Source organism: Bos indicus x Bos taurus, chromosome 25, assembly GCF_003369695.1.
Source record: "Bos indicus x Bos taurus breed Angus x Brahman F1 hybrid chromosome 25, Bos_hybrid_MaternalHap_v2.0, whole genome shotgun sequence".
Taxonomy (NCBI): domain Eukaryota; kingdom Metazoa; phylum Chordata; class Mammalia; order Artiodactyla; family Bovidae; genus Bos; species Bos indicus x Bos taurus.
Genome location: NC_040100.1, coordinates 32,377,338 through 32,399,016, shown reverse-complemented (window position 1 = coordinate 32,399,016; position 21,679 = coordinate 32,377,338). Strand labels below are relative to the sequence as shown.

General features: G+C 45.9%; 1 protein-coding gene across 1 annotated transcript in view; it reads right to left on the bottom strand.

Annotated features, from left to right (window-relative positions):
- Positions 1–21,679, bottom strand: part of LOC113883389 — a 140,794-nt gene that overhangs the window by 92,609 nt on the left and 26,506 nt on the right. The window contains exons 13-19 of the mRNA XM_027527059.1: positions 21,238–21,397; positions 20,915–20,994; positions 15,499–15,685; positions 14,490–14,645; positions 13,739–13,872; positions 12,379–12,537; positions 3,431–3,611 (exon numbers count right to left, since the gene is read on the bottom strand). Coding sequence (XP_027382860.1) covers positions 3,431–3,611; positions 12,379–12,537; positions 13,739–13,872; positions 14,490–14,645; positions 15,499–15,685; positions 20,915–20,994; positions 21,238–21,397 — 1,057 coding nt within the window. The remainder of the gene's footprint in view (positions 1–3,430; positions 3,612–12,378; positions 12,538–13,738; positions 13,873–14,489; positions 14,646–15,498; positions 15,686–20,914; positions 20,995–21,237; positions 21,398–21,679) is intronic.

Sequence of the window (21,679 nt, the reverse complement as noted above, 5' to 3'; positions counted from 1 at the left end):
ACGTGAATGCAACTAGAGATTATCATCCTAAATGAAGCAAGTGAGAAAGATAAATACCATGTAATATTACTTAGACATGGAATCTAAAATATGACACAAATGACCTGATCTATGAAAAAGACTCATAGACATAGAGAATAGACTTATAGTTAACAAGGGGAGGGATGGATTGGGAGTTTGGGATTAACAGATGGAAACTATTATATATGGAATGGATAAACAACAAGATCCTACTGTATAGCACAGGGAATAATATTCAATATCCTATGATAAGCCATAATGGAAAAGAATAGAAAAAATGTGTGTGTGTGTGTGTATATATAAATAAATAAAACAGGATCACTTTGCTGTACAGCAGAAATTAATAGAACATTGTAACTCAACTATACTTCAACAAAGTAATTTTTTTTTTTTAAAGAGCACACACACCCTCACCCTCCTATAGAACCTCCTTCCAAACAAGTTCCAAGTTACTGAATCTTAAACAAAAGCACATACCCTACTCTTACCTGGCATGTGGGGAAAGCTACTAAAAGGAACTTCAGAAACATAAAGAAAAAAGAAACTCAGGGGGAACAGATCAAAGCCCCCCACTTCTGTAACTTACATTCATAGAGAAGAGAAGGTAATGCATTCATGAAGAACTTGCAGGAACACAAAAGTGCTCTTGGGAATACAAGCTAAACAAAACTAAAAAGGTCAGCAGGAGGGCTGGTGGATGAAGCTGGGGAAATCAGCCCTCAGAACAGAACAAAAGGACAAAGAGACGGAACAAAGGAGAGAAAAGAGAAAATCAGAGGTTTAGTTCATGAGGACCAACATCTATCTGACCAACAGGAATTCCAGAACACAGAAAGAAATTACCAAAGAAACTGTATAAGAAAACTACCTAGACCCAAATGGTGGGTCTCCACATTGCAGGGTTATATGCCAAGTCCTTAGCACAGTGAATGAAGATGGATCCAAACCAAGGCTCATCATCGTAAGATGTGAAGATATGAGGAATAAGGGCTTCCCTCATCGCTCAGTTGGTAAAGAATCTGCCTGCAATGCAGGAGACCCCAGTTCTATTCCTGGGTCAGGAAGATCCACTGGAGAAGGGAAAGGCTACCCGCTCCAGTATTCCGACCTGGAGAATTCCATGGACTGTATAGTCCATGGGGTGGCAAAGAGTCAGACATGACTGAGCGACTTTCACTTTCAGGAGTAAAGAGAAGCTCCTAAAAGCTTCCAGACAAAAGGGTCACAGACAAAGGATGATGGATCAGAAATAGCACCAGACCTGTCAACTGATTCACATAGACAGTGGAACGATGTCTTCACAATCTCAAAGGGAAATCATTTCCGACCCAGAGTTCTCTATTCAGCCAAATCAAATGAAGACAGTTTAAACATTCAGGGTTTCAAAATGTTTACATCCTGTTACAGGTTGAATTGTGTCTCTCGAATAGGTATGTAGCCCTAACCCCGGGTACCTCAAAATGTGACCTTATTTGGGAATGGGGTCATTGCAGATAAAATTAGTTAAGATGAGATCATACCAGAGTCCCAGGTGGCTCAGTGATGAAAGATCCCCTGAAGGAGGAAATGGCACCCCACTGCAGAATCCTTGCCTGAAAAATCCCATGGACAGAGGAGCCTGGTGGGCTACAGTCCATAGGGTCACAAAGAGCTGGACACACTGAGGGTTCACAGACACTTAACAGAGTAGGGGAGGCCCGAAGTCTGACATGACTGGTATCTTTATATGAAGAGAGAAGTTTGCACACACACACGCACAGAACATGTAACAACAGAGGCAGAGACTGTTGCTATTGTTTAGTCGCTAAGTCATGTCCAATTCTTTGTGACCCCATGGACTGTAGCCCACCAGGCTCTCTGTCCATGGGGTTTTTCAGCCAAGAATACTGCAGTGGGTTGCCATTTCCTTCTCCATTTCCTTCTCCCAACCCACAGATCGAACTTGTGTCTCCTGCAGGCAGAGATTAGAGCAATGTAACTCTAATGTAACTCAATGTACCAACCAAGGAACGGCAAGCATTAATAGCCACCACCAGAAGCTAGGAAGAGGCAGGAAGGATTCTACCCAGGGTCACAGAGAGAACATGGCCCTACTGATGCCTCACCTTCAGAATTCTAGTCTTGGAGACTGTAAGAGAATAAATTGTTTTAAGCCACCCAGCCTGTGGTAATTGGTTAACACAGCCCTAGCTAACAAATACACTTTCCATGTATCCTCTCTCAAGAAGTTACTGGAGGATGTGCTCCATTGGAACAAAAGAGTCAAGCAAGAAAGCACATGAGTGCAAGAAGCAGGGACTGTGGCCCAGAGAAGTGGAAGGCACTCCCTGAATGATGGTGGGGGGATGCCCCAGGACACAGCTGGTCTACCCTGGAGCAGCAGTGGCTCCAGGAAGTGTCGACAAGAAAACTATGAGAACCGATTGAAGCTGACAAGTAATCTGAAGTGTGTGACCCTCTGGAGAAGAGTTTTACACTGTTGCTAAAAATTCTAGGAATAATCATAGGAGGAAAATAGAAAATTAATCAAACAGGGGGGAAAGGCTACTATAGCTCTAGAAAAAAAAACAAAAAGTTAGAATTCTAGTATACCAGGTGTCTCAGCTGTAAGGGACACAATTATATCAACACTGAATATTAACAAACTGTAACTGTATGGGGGGAAGAGAAGGAAATACATATTTTAAAAGGGATGGTGCAAGTTAAATTCTCATCCTCTATAATAAGAAATACATGGAGAATAAAAATGCCTAAGAGAGAAAAAGCAAGAAGTAAGTGTGATTAAAAGATGGAAGGTCTGATAAGAAATAGTAAAAAGAATTTACAGTGATTGCCATTTCAAGAAAAATTTGGGATAGGAAGACATGAAGCAGAAAATTACTGTGTTTGTTATAACTTTAACTTTTAAAACTTTAAAAAAATTTTCACCTATACATAAATACAGATACTATGATGAGATTCCCATGTAACATTCACCCACCTTCAACAATTTCCATGTCATAGTCTAATTCACTTTTCAAACTATGTATTTCTTCAATAAAAAAAATTAATTCAAAGATAAACTATGGTACATCCATCTTTTTAAAGGGGAGACAGTGTTCCAAGGAGAAGAAATAGCAAGTGCAAAGGCCCTGAGGTATGTCTGGAGAACAGAAAGAGGCCAGTAGGGTTGCAGGGTGATGGGCAATGGGGAAAGTAGGGTGAGATAAGGTCGGAGAAGTAGGCAAGGCCCTGTAATGTAGAGCTGTTAGTAAGGGTAAGAAATCAGGATGTGTTTGTGTGTTTCCTACAACACATTAAAGCCCTGAGTCTGGAGATGGCCAGGCAGACAAAGGGAAGGCTGTTGCAGACGGTGGGCATGACTTGAGTGAAGACCGCTAGCCAAGGACACCCCGTAGAGGCCACTCACCTTCCCACTTCCACAGGGTGGCCCGGGACGTGTCCTTCCACTGCACGCCCGCCACGAAGGGCAGCCGCCCGTTGTACTGCCCCTTCAGGTGTGTGCTGGTCTCCACATGGGGATGGCGGACGCTCAGGTGGTGCAGCTGCATTCGGTAATCCACCTGCCTCTCCAGCACCTGCAACACAAACTGGAGACCCACATCCACGACACTAATCAGATCTGGTGCTAACTACGAGGATGCTTCCAACCTAGAACATTCCACTGGTTCTCCACTGCAGCCTGAGCTCCCTGGCTACCAGGAGCTGCCCCAGCCTACCCCCAAAAGAAACCCTGCACCCCTTAGCAGTCACTCCCCATTGCCTCCTTCCCATACACTCCAGAAACCTACCTTCTGTTTCTATTAATTTACCTCTTCTGGACATTTCTTACAAATAGAGTCATATAGTATGTGGCCTTTGGTGTCAGGCTTCTTTAACACGGCATGATGCTTTCAAGGTTCATCCATGTTGTAGCATGTGTCAGAATTTCATTTTTTTCTTTTTAAATTCTACTTATTTTAATTGGAGGATAATTACAATGTTGTGCTGGTTTGTCATACATCAACATGAATCAGCCATAGATACACATATGTCTCCTCTCCCTTGAACCTTCTTCCCACCTCCAAATCCATCCCACCCCAGAACTTCATTCTTATTACTGAATGATATTCTATTGTATAGATAAATATATTTGTCAATTTATTCATTGATGAACATTTGGGTTGTTTCTACTTTGGGGTTATTATGAATAAAGCTGGTATAAATGTTCAAGTACAAGTTTTGTGTGGACATAAGTTTTCAATTCTCCTGAGTACCTAGGGGTAGAATTGTTGGGTCATACAGTCACTCTGTGTTTAATATTTTAAAGAAACATAAAACTCTTTTTTTCTAAACAATCACACCATTTTATGATGCCACCAATATGAGTCCTAATTTCCCTGCATCCTCACGAACACTTGTTAGTTTCTTTTTCACTGCAGCTAGTCTAGTGGTGGGCTGGCTTCCCAGGTGATGCTAGTGGTAAAATGCAGCTGCCAATGCAGAAGACTCGAGAGACGTGGGTTCAATGCCTGGGTCGAGAAGACCCCCTGGAGTAGGAAACTGCACCCCACTCCAGTATTCTTGCCCGGAAAATTCCATGGACAGAGGAACTACACTCCATGGGGCTAAAAAGAGTCAGACACAACTGAGCAATCGAGAGTCGCATGCTGGTGGCAGCATCTCACTGCGGTTTTGATTTTAATTTCTCTAATGACTAATTAGCTTAAGCAACTTTTCACGAATCTATTGGCCACCTGTGTACTTCTTTGGAGAAATATCTATTCAAATCCTTTATCGTTTTCATGTTGAGTTGTAAGTGTTCTTTATCTATTCTGGATACAATTCCTCTATCAGATATACGATTTGCAGATGTTTTCTTCCATCCCGTGGGTTGTTACTTCACTTTCGTGACGGTGTCTTTGAAGACAAATTCGGGGTTTTCTGTTGTTTTTAAAATTTTTACTTACTTATTTTTGACTGCACTGGGTCTTCGTTATAGCCTGTGGGCCCCTCTAGTTGTGGCACGTGGGCTTAGCTGCCCTGTGGCTAATGGGATCTTATTTCCCTGATCAGGGATTGAGCCCCCATCCCCTGCATTGAAAGGTGGATTCTTAACCACTGGACCTTCAAGAAAGTGCCAGGTTTTTAGCTTGATGAAATCCAGTGTATTTTTGTCGTTATACTGTTGGTGTCGTATCTCAGAAATCCAAGGTAATAAAGATTTCCTCTTATGTTTTTTTCCTAAGAGTTTCGTATCTCTTGTATTTAGGTCTATAACCTATTTGAGTTAGTTTTTATATATGATATGAAGTAAGTGTGCAACTTCATATTCTTAAACATGACTATTCAGCTGCCCCACACCACTTGTTGAAAAGATTGTTGTTTCCCCTCTACAATTACCTTGGCACGCTTGTCAAAGATCAACCAAGTGTTAAGTACAAGGGCTTATTTTTTATTTTATTTTTTTTTGTAAGGGCTTATTTTTTAATTCCGGGTTCTATTCTGCTGGTCTGTATGTATAGACTTATGCCACTACCATAATACTCTTAATTACTGTAACTTTGTAGTGAGTTTGGAAATGGGGAAGAGTGAATCTTCCAAGTTCGTTCTTTTTCAAACTGTCTTACTTACCCTGGGTCCCTTGAAATTCCATATGAATTTTAGGATCAGCTATCAAAAAGATAGTGCAGATTTTGATAGGGAGAGAGAGAGATTGTTGAATCTGCAGATCAATTTAGGAAGTCTTGTAAACTTCACATTAAATATTCCAATTCAAGTACATGAGATACCCTCCCATTTATTTTGGTTTTCTTTAGTTTCTTTTAATTTATTTAATTGGAGGCTAATTACTTTACAATATTGTGGTGGTTCTTGCCATACATTCGCATGAATCAGCCATGGGCGTCCATGTGTTCCCCATGCTGAACCCCCCTCCCACCCGCCTCCCCCTTTCTTTAGTTCCTTTCAACAATCCTTTGTAGTTTTTGAGAGTATTCGTTTTATATTCTTTTGTTAAATTTATCCCTAAGTATTATTCTTTTTATGCTAGTGTAAATGAAATTATTTTAATTTCTTCCTCAGGTTTTTCATTGCTAGTGTAGAGAAATACAATTAATTTTTGTATATTAATTCTGTATCCTGCAACTTTGATGAACTCATTTATGAGCTCTAATAGACTTTTTTTTTTTTTTGGTGAGTTCATTCAGTTCATTTGCTCAGTTGTGTCCGACTCTGTGCAACCCGATGGACTGCAGCACACCAGGCTTCCCTGTCCATCACCAACTCCCAGAGCTTACTCAAACTCATGTCCATCGAGTCAGTGATGCCATCCAACCATCCCATCCTCTGTTATCCCCTTCTCCTCCTGCCTTCAATCTTTCCCAGCATCAGGGTCTTTTCTAGTGAGTCAGTTCTTTGCATCAGGTGGCCAAAGTATTGGAGTTTCAGCTTCAGCATCAGTCCTTCCAATGAATATTCAGGACTGATCTCCTTTAGGATGAACTGGCTTGATCTCCTTGCAGTCCAAGGGATTCTCAAGAGTCTACTCCAACACCACAGTTCAAAAGCATCAATTCTTCGGCGCTCAGCTTTCTTCACAGTCCAACTCTCACATCCATACATGACTACTGGAAAAACCACAGCTTTGACTAGACGGACCTTTGTTGGCAAAGTAATGTCTCTGCTTTTTAATATGCTATCTAGGTTGATCATAGCTTTCTTTCCAAGGAGCAAGCATCTTTTAATTTCATGGCTGCAATCACCATCTGCAGTGATTTTGGAGCCCCCCAAAATAAAGTCTGACACCGTTGCCATTGTTTCCCTTCTATTTGCCATGAAGTGAAGGGACTGGATGCCATGATCTTAGTTTTCTGGATGTTGAGTTTTAAGCCAACTTTTTCACTCTCCTCTTCACTTTCATCAAGAGGCTCTTTAGTTCCGCTTCACTTTCTGCCATAAGGGTGGTGTCATCTGCATATCTGAGGTTATTGATATTTCTCCCGGCAATCGATTCCAGCTTGTGCTTCTTCCAGCCCAGTGTTTTGCATCATGTACTCTGCATATAAGTTAAGTAAGCAGGGTGACAATATGCAGCCTTGATGTACTCCTTTCCCAATTTGGAACCAGTCTGTTGTTTCAGTCCTAACTGTTGCTTCCTGACCTGCATACAGATTTCTCAGGAGGCAGGTCAGGTGGTCTGGTATTCCCATCTCTTTAAGAATTTTCCACAGTTTGTTGTGATCCACACAGTCAAAGGCTTTGGCGTAGTCAATAAAGCAGAAATAGATGTTTTTCTGGAACTCTCTTGCTTTTTCTACGCTCCAGTGGAGTTGGAAATTTGATCTCTGGTTCCTCTGCCTTTTCTAAATCCAGCTTGAACATCTGGAAGTTCACGGTTCATGTACTGAACTGAAGCCTGGCTTGGAGAATTTTGAGCATTACTTTACTAATGTGTGAGATGAGTGCAATTGTGCGGTAGTTTGAATGGTCTTTGGCATTGCCTTTCTTTGGGATTGGAATGAAAACTGACATTTTCCAGTCTTGTGGCCACTGCTGAGTTTTCCAAGTTTTCTGGCATATTGAGTGCAGCACTTTCACAGCATCATCTTTCAGGATTTGAAATAGCTCAACTGGAATTCTATCACCTCCACTAGCTTTGTTCGTAGTAATTCTTCCTAAGGACCACTTGACTTCACATTCCAGGATGTCTGGCTCTAGGTGAGTGATCACACCATCGTGATTATCTGGGTTGTGAAGATCTTTTTTGTACAGTTCTTCTGTGTATTCTTGCCACCTCTTCTTAATATCTTCTGCTTCTATTAGGTCCATACCATTTCTGTTCTTTACTGAACCCATCTTTGCATGAAATGTTCCCTTGGTATCTCTAATTTTCTTGAAGAAATCTCTAGTCTTTCCCATTCTATTGTTTTCCTCTATTTCCTTGCATTGATCACTGAGGAAGGTGAGTTCATTAGGGTCTTCTATTAATATATACAAGATTGGGCTTCCCAGGTGGCGCTAGTGATAAAGAATCCACCTGCCAATGCAGGAGACACAAGAGACATGGGTTCGATCCCTGGGTAGGGAAGATCCCCTGGAGAAGGAAATGGCAACCCACTGTAGTATTCTTGCCTGGAAAATTCCAGGGACAGAGGAGCCTGGTGGGCTACAGTCCACGGGGTTGCAGAGTCAGGCATTACTGAGCGACTGACTATAACATATGTACAAGATCATGTCATCTGTAAATAGAAATAATTTTACTTATTTTCCAGTCTCAATGCCTTTTCTTTACTCCTTTTTTCTTTCTTTTTGGCCTAAATGTCCTAGCTAGAACCTCCAGTATAATGTGAAAAAGAAGTGGTGAAAAGCAGACATCGTATCTTTTCCCTGATCTTAGGGGGAAAGCATTTAGCCTCTCAACATTAAGTATGATGTTAGCTGTGGGTTTGTCACAAACGGCCTTTATCAGGTTGAGGAAGTGCCCTTCCACTGCTAGACTGCTGGGGTGTTGTGCCAGATACTTTTCTGCATCTTTTGAAATGATCATGTGGCTTTTGTCCTTCATTCTATTAACATGATATATTACATTGATGGATATTCAAATGTTAAACCAATCTTGCATTCCCGGGATAAATCTTATTTGGTCATATTGTGTAATTCTTTTTATAGATTGCTCAGTGGAGTTTTGGTAGTGTTTTCTTGAGGATTTTGCATCTGTATTTATAAGAGATAATGGTCTCTAGTTTTTCTTATGATGTTTTTGTCTCGTTTGGGCATCAGAATAATACTGGTTGCATAGAATGAACTGGGAAGTGTTTTCTCTTGACTGATCATTTAGTCAATTATTTTATAGTAAGTTAGTTCTGGCACAATCCAGTCCAGTCAAGAGGTGAATAGCCTGAGGCAGACTGGACTTTGAATCCCAGTTCTGCCATAAAGTAGCTGAGAGACCTCATACAAGTCTGTTACACCATTTCTCTTCTATAAAGTGAGAACAGATAATACTTGCTGCACAAGGATTAAATGAGATAATACAAAGATCCTGACACATGGTCTGGTGATACTTTATGACTCATCACTGACCACTCTGCCTCTCCCTCTTCTACTCACTGTCAGCTTCTTAAAGATAAAGATTACTTTATTGCTTCTTGTCTCCCCAGAACCTCACATGGCATCTGCCACACTTTGGAAGGCTTGCAGAAATGCTGCCACAAATCTCTTAATCACTTCACTAAAACCCTGGGGGCCAGATGTTTTCCAGAAATAAGAAACTTTTCCAATTTAGAACATTAATATGATGTATAAACTGCAATTATATATAGAACTCCTACCAACCAAAAGCCAAGTATACTAATTTTTTCCAAATGTCAAACAATACGAAAAATCAGTTCACAGAAAGGGTAATGCAATGGTAGAATAAATATACAAAACAGTGTCTCCCAGCCTTAAGTCATCAGGAAATGCAAATTCAAACAACACGATACCGTTTCCACCCAGGTCAGCAGTATTTTTCAAGTGCTAAAAGTACTGGGGAGAAATGCAAATTGCTCCTGTTGGGCATGGCTGGGAGGCAGGTGATGGGCCTAGACATTTTGGAGGGCAAATTGACATAAAGCCAGCAAATGAAAAAGGCCCAAATTTCCAGAAATTCTACATTGTGACATCTGCCCCAGGGACCCCCGACACATGTGCCTAGGGAGGCAAGCCCAAAGATGTTCAGGAATGCATTCTTAGAAACCACCAAGAGGGAAACGGCCTAATAAAATGCAGGACAGAAGCATATGCAACATGATGCAGGTATTTGAAAAAGATGGAGTGGACTTCTATAAGACAACAAGGGACGTTCTCTAAGATCCACCTCTAAAGGAAGCACAGCATGACGTCCCAAACAAAACTAAGTGTGCATAACAGGGCCACAGAGCAAATATATAGAAAAAGGTCTCCTTTCCAGTGATGCAGACTATAATTATGGCTTTCTCCAGGCAGCTGAGGAGGGGACCAGGAACTGAGATGGTAACTGTGAAAGGGAATTTGAGCCCTATTTTAAATGTTGTATTTTTTAACAAGAATTTATTCATGGAGTACTGGTATCATTTAAAATCAGCTTAATATTTAGGAATGAAGTTAAGCAGGAAGGCACTGAAAGCTACAAAACTGCTGAAATTAGAAATTAGAAAAGACAAATAAATGGAAAGGCATCTTCTGTGTGTAGACTGGAAGACTTCATATTGCTAAGATCCAACAATCTATAGGCTAACAATCTAAGGCTAACAATCTATAGACTTAATGCAAGCCTTATCAAAATCTCAATGGTATTTTTTTTTTTGGTAGAAATAGAAAAGTCCATCTTAAAATCCATATTGAATCTCAAGGGAACTCCAAATAGCCAAAACAATTTTGAAAAAGAAGAACACAATGGGAGGTCCCATGAAGCTACAGTAATCAAAACAGTATTTTGTGACCTAAAAGACAGACATACAACCCAATGGAATACAATAGATTGCCCAGAAATAAGCTCACACATTTACGGTTGGGGGAAAGGACACGTTTTTCAACAAATGGTGCTGGAAAAACTGGGTATTCGATGCAAAAGAAAGAAGTTGGACCCTTATCTTATGCCATACATAGGTTTAGCTCAAAATGGATCAAAGACCTAACTATAAAAACTCTTAGAAGAAAACACGTGATTGAAAAGCTTCATGAGACTGGATTTGGCAATTGATTTATTGAACACGACACCCAAAACACAGGCAACAAAAGTGAAAATAAACATGCTGAACTATGTAAAAATTAAACCCTTTTGTGCAACAAAGATTGCTATTCATGGAGTGAAAAGGCAACCCGTGGAATGGGAGAAAATATTTGTAAACCATACATCTGATAAGGGTTTAGTATCCAGGATACACTAAGAACTACAGTAACAACAAGAAAATAAACAAAAACGACCTGATTCAAAAGGACTAAAGGATTTGAAAAGACGTTTCTCTAAAGATGATAATTAAACAGCTAATAAGAGAATGAAAAGATGCTCAACATCATCAATCACAAGGGAAATGCAAATCTAATCTACGAGACCCTCACACCCATTAAGATGACTACTATTTAAAAAAAAACAAAGCCCAGAAAGAAGTGTTGGTAAGGATGTGGAGGACCTGGAATCCTTGTACACGGATGGTGGGGTGGTAAAATGGTACAACTGCAATGGGAATCAGTATGACAGTTTCTCAAAATGTTAAAAGTAGGATTATTGCATGACCCAGCAATTCTACTTCAGGGTATATACCCCCAAAGCCTGGAAAGCAGGGACTCAAACAGGTATTTGAAGCCAAGTGTCCACTGATGGAATGAATGGATCAGCAAAATGGGGTCCGTCCATACAACGGAATTTCATTCAGACTTATAAACCTTGAGCACGTTATGCTTAGTGAAACAGGCCAGTCACGAAAAGGCACATACTATAGGATCCCACTTACATGAGGTACCTAGAGTCCTAAAATTCAGAGAGACAGGAAATAGAATGGTGGTTGCCAGGGGCTGGGGGAGTGGGATGGAAAGATACTATTTAATGGGTCCGGAGTTTCAGTTCTACAAGATGAAAAAGATGGACCATGGTAACGGCCACGCAACAATATGAATGAGCTTAACACCGCTGAATTGTACACCTAAAAATGGTGAACGTGGTCAATTTCATGTCATGTGTGTGTGTTAGTCTCTCAGTCGTGTCTGACTCTTTGCGACCCCATGGACTGTAGTTCACCAGGCTCCTCTGTCCATGGAATTCTCCAGGCAAGAATACTGGAGTGGGTTGCCATTTCCTTCTCCAGGGGATCTTCCTAGCCAGATATCGAAACAGGGTCTCCTGCGCTGCAGGCAGATTCTTCACCATCTGAGCCACCAGGGAAGCTTTCATGTAATGTATATTTGGAGGAGGCCAGATATAGGCCTGGCGTGCTGCGATTCATGGGGTGGTGAAGAGTCGGACACGACTGAGCGACTGAACTGAACTGAAACATTTTAAAAAAACAATTGAAAAAGAAACTCAGAAAGATAACATGTGCCTTGTAAGAGCATGTTCAGAGGCTAGGCTCTCAAGCTACTTCTGATTTTCCAAAAAGAGCGCACCTTCCAGGAAACCCTGCAAGTGAACCGTTTCCAAAATGCATTTTTACAGCTGGAAATCTGCATTTCCCAAGCCCCCTTGCAAACTGCCGCAAGGCACACCAGCAAATGTTTAACTTCCCCAGGGACATGGGGGCCGGAGATGCCAAAGGGAAGATCTCTGGGCCTGAGTTTTAGCTCCTGCGTCCCTGTAACTGAGAACCTGCTGCCACGTGCATGCTGAGCTCCAGGGACCGGCCCTGAGGGGGCAGGACTCACCTCCAGGACGTGATTGCTCAGGGCTGGGCCCGAGTCATTCTGGAAGGTGTGGAGGATGAGGAGGCGCCTCCTGTTGCGGCTGTCATCCCAGTGCTTCCCGTAGCTCGCCTCCAGCTCCCAGCGCAGGTGGCCCGAGCCTTCCTCATGCCGCAGCTGGACCTGGGGACACACCCCCCAGGGAGACCCCCAAGGAAGGCTTGTGTACCCAGTCCTGAGTCTCCTCGCTGCCACCCATCCCGAGATGCAAGGCTTGCTTATTTGGGGAGAGAATTCTGTAATAGGTATGGATTTTGGGGGGGTTTTTTTGCACTGATTTTGATTTTATAAAATTTTGCATTCGAATATGATTTACTTTTATGACTATATTTCTGGCACCCTCTATCCCGAGGTGAGAAACTAGAAGGCCCCAACCCGAGCCTTATCCATGCCCTGATAAGGAGTAGAAAGAGCCAGCCCACCGTGGGAAGATAACGCCTGATCTTCATAACAGCCCAAGACCTCCCCCTGCTCCCCTCTCCCACAGCAGCCTCTGGTTCCCTGAACTGAATCTACAAGGATCAGGGTTCCCCACCTGGGGGCTCCTGGCATCCTTCTGCTTCCTCCTGCCTCTGAACCACAGGTTGAGGCAACACAGGCTCATCCATTCATTCAATTATTGGACACATTTTTCCCCAGGTACCAGGTAAGCACTTCACTGGGCACTAGATAGCCAGGAAGGAAGGAGCCAGAAGCCCCGCCTTCGTGGAAGCAGTAGGTCGGAGGAAGAGGCAAACTGGAAACAAAGTAAAGTAACCGAGAAATAGCCACTTCTCCCCGTGGCTCGCCCCTCATCACTCTGGTGAACTGCCAGTTCCTTAAGCCCTCCATTCGCCCTTCAGTCCCGGGATCTTTGCACTACTGTTCCCTCTGGCTATAGCACACTTCCACGGGAACAGAACTATCTCATTTTTTACTTTTCAGCTTAAAATACATTTCCACCAAAGAAGCCTTTCCTGCAGCCCCGTCCAAATTAGACTCCCCTGTGTTCGTTCAGTCTCTGCCCTGTTTATCATCCATGGCATTTATAATTCACGCGATTTGGCCCGTGTCTCTTGCTCTCTGGCCCCCACCCAGCAATGGGATGACAGAGACCGCGGGCTGCCCTGAGCACAGCTCTCCCCCAGGGTTGGGCATAGAGCAGGTGTTCAATAAACACCAGCTGAACAGAGGGGAGATGAGACCCAAGTTCCAATCCATGATCCATCCCCATACGTGACCTTGAGCAACTGAGCTCTCTGAGGATGGGTTCAGGGTGCTCACCCACCCCTTCCCTGACCCTGGGGGCTCTCTCCAGACCCCCTCAACTGGCTCAGGCACCCACCTCGTGACTGAAAGCTGGGATCTGCGTGCAGTGGAGTTTGTGGTTCAGCTCCAGCTTGTAGGCGGCCTCTGAGCCGCTCTCTGCCCACAGCTTCTGGCTGGTGCTGCACTCCTGAGCCAGCTGCTTGGCCTGACCTGTGCAGAGCAACCCAGAGACCCTTGCCCTTCCTCTGCCAGGCAGCCTTCCATCCTCATTCTGAGCAGAGGAGCACCCGGCACAGCCCTGCTTCAGCCAGCCCTCTGGACCTGCCTCAACTAACGTCACTCACTGGAATCTGCCAACTGGGAGGTTTTAAGAGACTGATTTATGCCCAACCCCAACACACTCAGGGTTTCCCAGGTGGCTCAGACGGTAAAGAATCCACCTGCAATGCGGGAGACCTGGGCTCAGTCCCTGGGTTGGGAAGATCTCCTGGAGAAGGGCATGGCAACCCACTCCAATATCCTTGCCTAGAGAATCTCCATGGAAAGAGGAGCCTGGTGGGCTACACTTTATGGGGCCACAAAGAGTCAGACACGAATGAGCAACTAAGCAATGCACCAATACACATACTCAGAGTTTTTCTTGTTTTAACGGGCAGGGACTTAGCTCCATTCAAAGCTAATAGAATGACTCTTTAGCTAAGGAGCTATACGGTAAGGCCAACACACCCCAGGTGACATTGGCACCTAAGCCCTCGGAGCCACCGCCCCAGGAAAGGGCACAAGTCCAGCCACTCCCCAGCTCGCCCCCCACCAGCACACAGGCATACCCCGGAGGCCGTACTTGATCCTCAGGTAGCTGGTCCAGAGGTGGCCCAGCTGCTGCAGCTGGCCCAGGGCACGCAGCCCCACGAGCCCCGGCACAAAGAGCTCAGCACCCAGGGACACCACCTGCAGCCCGTCCTTCACCTTCTTCTCCAGCAGCGCTGTGGGGAGAGCGGGTGGAGAGAGGGCAGGTACAGTGTGGTCATGGGCCGTGCCCCAGGGTGCCAGGCGAGGAAAGGATGGGGGAGCAGCCCAGGGGGTCCCGGTAGAACCAATGCCTGAGTCTCTACCAAGGACCGCTGACATCAGGGCCGCTGATAGCATTTTTACTGTCCAGCTGGCAACCCCAAAAGTCACTTTTGTGGGTCCAGACCAAAAGGTTTTAAATAAAGTATAATAAGACAAATGGGATCAGACAGATAAGAAATGACAGTGCGTCAAGGGTCGTCAGGTAAATTTCACCTTCTGAAACTTGTTTCTGCTACACATTCAGCCTGATCACAGGAACAGTCATGATGGTTAAGACTAACAAATGCACAGGCCAGCTTGGTCACCAGGGCCAGCCACTCACATCACTCCCTCGGAATTTCCCAGAACACCCCACGAGGAGCACTGCTGGGAGGGCTCCACGCCAGCTCCAGCACCAGGGCCGGCGCCTGGTCAGGTGGGTGGGTATCCAGGCCAGGTTGTGTATTCAAGACCCAAACGGAGCCCCATGCGATTTGGGTCAAAAATGCAAAACATGTTTTTTACACATCTTGTAACATGTAATGTGGGTCAGAACCTAGACAGTCCAAAAGGTGCCGGTTTATGGTTCATGGGGCTAGTTGAGCACACTGGGGACTGAGGCAGAGACTGCAAGCAGATATAAGGTCTGGGTTTTCCTTAAATGGAATGTGAATATTGGGAGTTGGGGTGATGGGGACTACGAGTGGGGTACTCAGTCCTCCCCTCGTCTCCCGAAGCCTGGTCACTAAGGAAAGGTGGCAGGGAGGGCCACCACCCTCCTCCTACCTGACACGCGGGCCTCATCACCCAGCAGGTTGCTCAGTGACACAGAGAAGGCCAACCGGCTGCCTGCCTGCCGGCTGAGGTTTCCGGTGAGGACCACAGGGCTGCCCGATGTCACCAGTTTGACCTCCAGCTGGGCCTCAAACCGCTGGGCCTCGCCGCCCACTGCTGGCCACAGGTTGCTCCGGCCCTGGAAAGGTCCCAGATCATTTGCGGGGATGGGCTCGGCTAACAGGCCCCACCCTGACCGCAAGAACCGGGACTGGACAGAGGGCAGGAGATGAAGCCAGGTTAACATGCTTCTGGGCTGATCCTTCTCAAATTTCTTACAAAATTGCTCACAATAGGTAAGTGAAAATGAAAGTGTCAGTCACTCAGTCATGTCCAACTCTGTGTGTCCCCATAAACTGTAGCCCGCCAGGCTCCTCTGTCCATGGGATTCTCCAGGCAAGAATACTGGAGTGGGTTGCCATTTCTTCCCCCAGGGGATCTTCCTGACCCAGGGATCAAACCCAGGTCTCCCACTTTACAGGCAGATTCCTTACCTTCTGAGCCACCAGGGAATGGGTAATTCCTATTCAAATTCAGACAAAGTATGAATGACTCTTCCTCCCTGCCCCCTTTCAATCTGTCAGGGACTCTTGGCCAGCTCTCCCTGCAGAATATTCTGGAATCTAACCACTTTGGCCACCTCCACCACTGCCCCGGCTTGAGCCTGCTCATCATGCCTGTGTTGCTGACAACCTTCTCCCCGCTCTCCTGGCTCCTGCCCTGGTGACCAGGGGGAGCACTTCCACGCACGGGAGATGATGGCATGCCTATCTTCCTCGGGGTAAAAGCCAAAGCCCTTGCAAAGGTCAACAAGGTCCAGTGGTCAAGAATCCACCTCCCAATGCAGGGCACGTGGGCTCGATCCTGGTCGGGGAACTAAGATCCCACATGTTGTGGGGCCACTAAGCACTTGAGCCACAACTTGAGAGCCCACATGCTGCAACGAAGACCCAATGCAGCTGAATGAACAAACACACAAATAAATATTTTAAAAACAACAGCAATAAGCCAGACTAGCTCCGGAAGTCAGCCACGCAGCCCTGGCCAGACAAAGCAAACGGTACAAGGGAGGACCCCGGCAGGTAAGACACAGATGACCCCAAACATACTCCATGTCTCCACGATTGAGGTTTGTCCAGAGAACCCATAGCAGCTGCGGCTGCCAACTTTGATGGCTGTGCCGACTGTAGACCCATCCTACAGACCTCTCTGCTGGCTGCCAGCTGATCTGATTATCCAAAAGATGAAACAACGGCCTCACTGTTCCCAGACTGTCCGCTGCTTTATGCTGTTGTTCAGTCACTCAGCCGTGTCCAACTCTTTGTGACCCCATGGACTGCCGCACGCCAGGCTTCCCCATGCTTTACTGTCTCCTGGAGCTTGCTCAGACTCATGTCCATCGAGTCGGTGATGCCATCCAACCATCTCATCCTCTGTCATCCCCTTCTCCTCCTGCCCTCAATCCCTCCCAGCATCAGGGTCTTTTCTCTCTTGTAAATCCTGTTTTTGCCTTTGTTCCTTGACAACAGTCACAAATCAGTGTCCTCTGATTACTCTGTGGCAAAGCCTTACATGGTCGGTCCTCTCATTTTCCATCCCTTCTCCTGTGCTGATCCAACCACACGGGCCTCAGGCTGTGCTTCTGACATCCTGTGCACATTCCTGCCCCAGGACCTTGGTACGTGCTGTGCGCTTTACCTGCAATACCCTTCCCCCAGTGATTCACATAGCTCTCTTCTGCACATTCCTTATGTCTTTGCTAAAGGTTATCTCCTCAGTCAGGCTTATCCTGTAAGCCTATTTAAAACTGAAGAGATTTTCCTGGCAGTCCAGTGGCTAAGACCCTGTGGTCCCAATCTGGGGGCCCAGGTTCAATCCCTGGTCAGAGAACAAGATCCTACGTGCCACAACTAAGAGTCAGTGCAGCCAAATGATTAAGTAAAAAACTGAAGCCAACTTTCAGACCCTTTTTCTCATAGTCCAGACCCCTGTATCTAGCTCATCAATTCCCTTTTCTTACAGCGCTTACATTCACCTAGCATCACAATTTGCTTATGTATTTTATGATCTCTCCCATTCTCTTCCAAAAGGAGAGAATTCTGTATGCCTATCTCTTCCACTGAGCTGTCTTCCTGGCACATTGTAGGTACCACTCCAGTACTCTTGCCTGGAAAATCCCATGGACGGAGGAGCCTGGTAGGCTGCAGTCCATGGGGTCGCTAAGAGTCGGACACGACTGAGCGATTTCACTTTCACTTTTCACTTTCATGCATTGGAGAAGGAAATGGCAACCCACTCCGGTGTTCTTACCTGGAGAATCCCAGGGGTGGGAGAGCCTGGTGGGCTGACGTCTATGGGGTCACACAGAGTCGGACATGACTGAAGTGACTTAGCAGCAGCAATAAGCAGCTACTGCATAAATGAATAAAGACAATGAAAAATAAGTTTCATTCCCCTTCCTGGTCTCACAGCCTCCCTCAAAGGCCACCACCGTGCCTGCATCTGTGCATCTTCCAGAGACAGTGTGGGCCTACAGATATGAGTCTGTCTCTGTGTACTTGTGTGTACATGTGTACATACATGTGTATATACACGTGTGTACGCGTGTACTCAATCACACACACACGCTGCCTCTTGCTCTGCACAAAAACAGACGCAGACTCTCCACTCTGCTCCGCTTCTCTCACTTCATGGTGTGTCTTGCTAATGCTTCTCTCCGGTCTGTATCAGAAGCTGCTCGGCAGTTAGCTGTAGCTTTCGCAAAGTGCAGCCCGAGCATAGCATGATTATAGAATTTCTCATCCAAACCAGAATACTTATCAGTTAAAGAGACCACTAATCAGGGACTTCCCTGGTGGTCCAGTGGCTAAGATTCCACACTCCCAATGTAGGGGGTCCTGGGTCAGGGAACTAGGTTCCCATATGCTGCAACTAAAGATCCCATAAGCCGCAGGAGAGATCGGAGATCCCATGTGCACCAACTAAGACTCCGTGCAGCCAAATAAATATATATATTTTTTAAAAAAGAGAGCGAGAAACAGTAATCACAGCTGAGCTGGATCAATAGCAACCTGGGACTTAGGGATGCTCTATCATTGCACAGGGGAGAGGGCACTGACATCTAACACTCTCCTCCACACTGTCCTTAAAGCCCACAAACTCTGAGTTGACTTGAGCCCAGCCTTTCTGCTTTGTATTCCTGAGTTCATCTGCCTTAGCTTCCTCATTTCCTGCAGGCTTACCGAGAGGACTAAAAGAGAGACCCAGAGTCAAAGCCATATGTGTCCCCTGCCCATCCTAGAAAAGGCTTTGCAAAGTTCTGAAGCTCCAGCTGTTACCAGGATCGTGATGAATCTGAGGCAGCTAGAACTGGAGTTTCTCTAAAGGCCAATGCTTCCAGGCCTGCAGGACAGCCCTCTGGAGAGCAGCAGGCTGGCCTGCAGGGAGGGGCAGGCAATTAGCACTAGTGTGCTTAGCAAAGCAGGATTGCTTCAGGGCTCCTGGGAGCTCTGAAATGATGCATAGTCTCAGCCAGCAGGCAGCTGGGGTTCTAAGAGGAAGATGCTCTCCCTTGACACTTGGTCTTCGCACCAGACAGGAAGCAGATTTGGGAGCTCAGAGTGTGTTCATGCTGCAAAAATTCCAACCCTGGCTTTAATTTTCAAGTCGGACCTCTCTGAGAATCCACTGGAGACAGATACAGAACAACCAGACTCATGGCCAAAGGGGCCCAGAGGTCCTGCTTGGCAGGAGCAAGTCTCCAGCTGCTCATTTTATCCTTTTTGGAGTCAAAGACCTGCTTGAGCATTGGCTGGAAGGTCTAAACCCTCTCCCCAGAAGGAGAACAGACACAAAACTTCTGCACAATTGCAGGGGCTTCAGAGGATCCACTGAGTCCCATTTAGGTCCTCCAGGTTGAAAACCTTAAAAAGTACCTATAGGGCTTCCTTGGTGGCTCAGTAGTAAAGAATCCACCCATCAATGCAAGGGACACAGGTTTGATTTCCAGTCTGGGAAGAACCCACATGTGGTGAAGCAACTCAGTAGCAAGCCACAACTACCGAGCCTGTGCTCAAGGGCCCGGGAGCCACGAGAGAAGTCCCCACACTGCAAATAGAGAGTAGTCCCTGCTCCCTGCAACTAGAGAAAAGATCACACAGCTACAAAGGGCCAGCACAGTCAAAAACAAACAAATAGATGTTTTTTAAAAACTGAAAGGTTTTTCAAATCTATAATGTTGTGAGCTGAACTGTGCTTCCCTCCAAAGCTAACCCCCAGGACTTGTGAATGTGACCATACTGATAAACAGGATCTTTGCAGATGAAGGCAGGATGAGGTCATTTGTGTGGACCTTAATCCAGCCTGGGAAACTTACAAAAAGAGAGATTTGGGCATAGATGCCTACAGAGGGCAGACAATGAGAAGACAAGGCGGAAGACAGCCACTTAAAAGCCAAGGAATCCCCAAGGCTACTAGAGACCAGGAGAGAAGCATGGATTAGAGCCTTAGCAGGAACCAACTCTGCCAGCATGTTGATTTTGAACTTCTAGCCTCCAGAACTATGAGAAAATTTCCATTGTTTAAGCCCCTTAAAATTCAGGGTACTTTGATAGAGCAGCCCTGGAAAACTCACACAGATTTCTCGGTGTGTGCCTTGACATTTCTTCTGGAAATCTGGGGAGTAGCACTCTTTGACTTACCATTTTATACCTTTGTCTACTCTGAATTTCTTAAAGCATGCTCCTGTGTTACTATTATCAATTTTTGACATCGATGGTGGTAAGATCTGAACCCATTTTTGTTTTCACACTAGATGGTCCTAGTAGGTGGATAGAGAAGAACAGCTAAAGTACAAGAGGGACTTCCCTGGTGGTCCAGTGGTTAAGAATCTGCTTACCAATGCAGGGGATTTGGGTTTGATTCCTTGTCAGGAAACTAGATTCCACATGCCTCAGGGCAACTGAACCCACACACCGCAACTGAAAGGTCCTGCATGCCACAGTGAAGGTCCCATGTGATGCAACTAAGGTCCCAATAAATCAATAAAGATTTTTTAAACATCCACCTTCCAATGCAGGGGACATGGGTTCGATCCCTGGTCAGGGAACTAAGATCCCACATGCCACGGGGCAACTAAGCCCATGCCCTACAACTACTGAGTCCACGCGTCGCAGCAAAAGATCCCATATGCTGCAGCAAAGATCCCTCATGCCACAACGAAGACTCGATGCAATCGAACAAATTAATAAATTAAAAAAGAAACAAAATACACCAAAGGAGGTGGTGATGAGTAAGCAGGGATTGGGACCGGAAGTGTCCTGGGAGGTGGCAGGTGTCAACACCAGGGGTTTGAAGACGGGGTGCAAACCTTGATGTAGTAGACGTCCCTTTCATCCAGGATCAACTCCAGGTGACCCATGCGGGCCCTCTGGACAGTCTCGATCTTTCCTGGGAGACAACATGAGAGTTTAGAGACCAGGGTTCAACATCCTGGATCCACCCCTGCCTTCGCTGGGGGATGTCCTCCTGGCTTCCTAGTCTCTGAGCCCCGGGGTTCTCATCCATTAAACCGGGCTCTATGTAGTGCCAACCTCAGAAGGTGGCTGAAGAGTCCACAGTGAGAGGGCTGTATCTGGCCCACGGATCCGGCCTCTGGCCGGGGGCAGAGTGACGGGGGACCACTGTCTTTACCATCAAGCTCGATTCTCTTCTTGGGATGGAGCAGCTTGAGACGGAACTTCCCCTGAGGCCAGCTGTAGCTGATGTCCACCCCGACGTCCCTGGGCACTTCCGATTCGGGCGTGCCCATGAAGATGTGAGCTGAGGCTTCTTGAGGGAGCCAGCAGTCCTTCTGGAAACACAGCAGAGTCCTCAAGACCGAGAACCCAACCAGGTCCCACCCCCCCCCCCGAAAAAAACCTGAGTTCTGGGCCTCCCCCATTGTTCAGTGGTAAAGAATCCACCTGCCAACGTAGAAGACACAGGTTCCATCCCTGGTCCAGGAAGATCCCACAATCTGCAGAGCAACTAAGCCCATGCGCCTCAACTACTGAGCCTGTGCTCTGGGGCCTGGGAACTGCAGCTCCTGAGGCTACATGCAGAAATTACTGAAGCCCAAACACTCTAGAGCCCA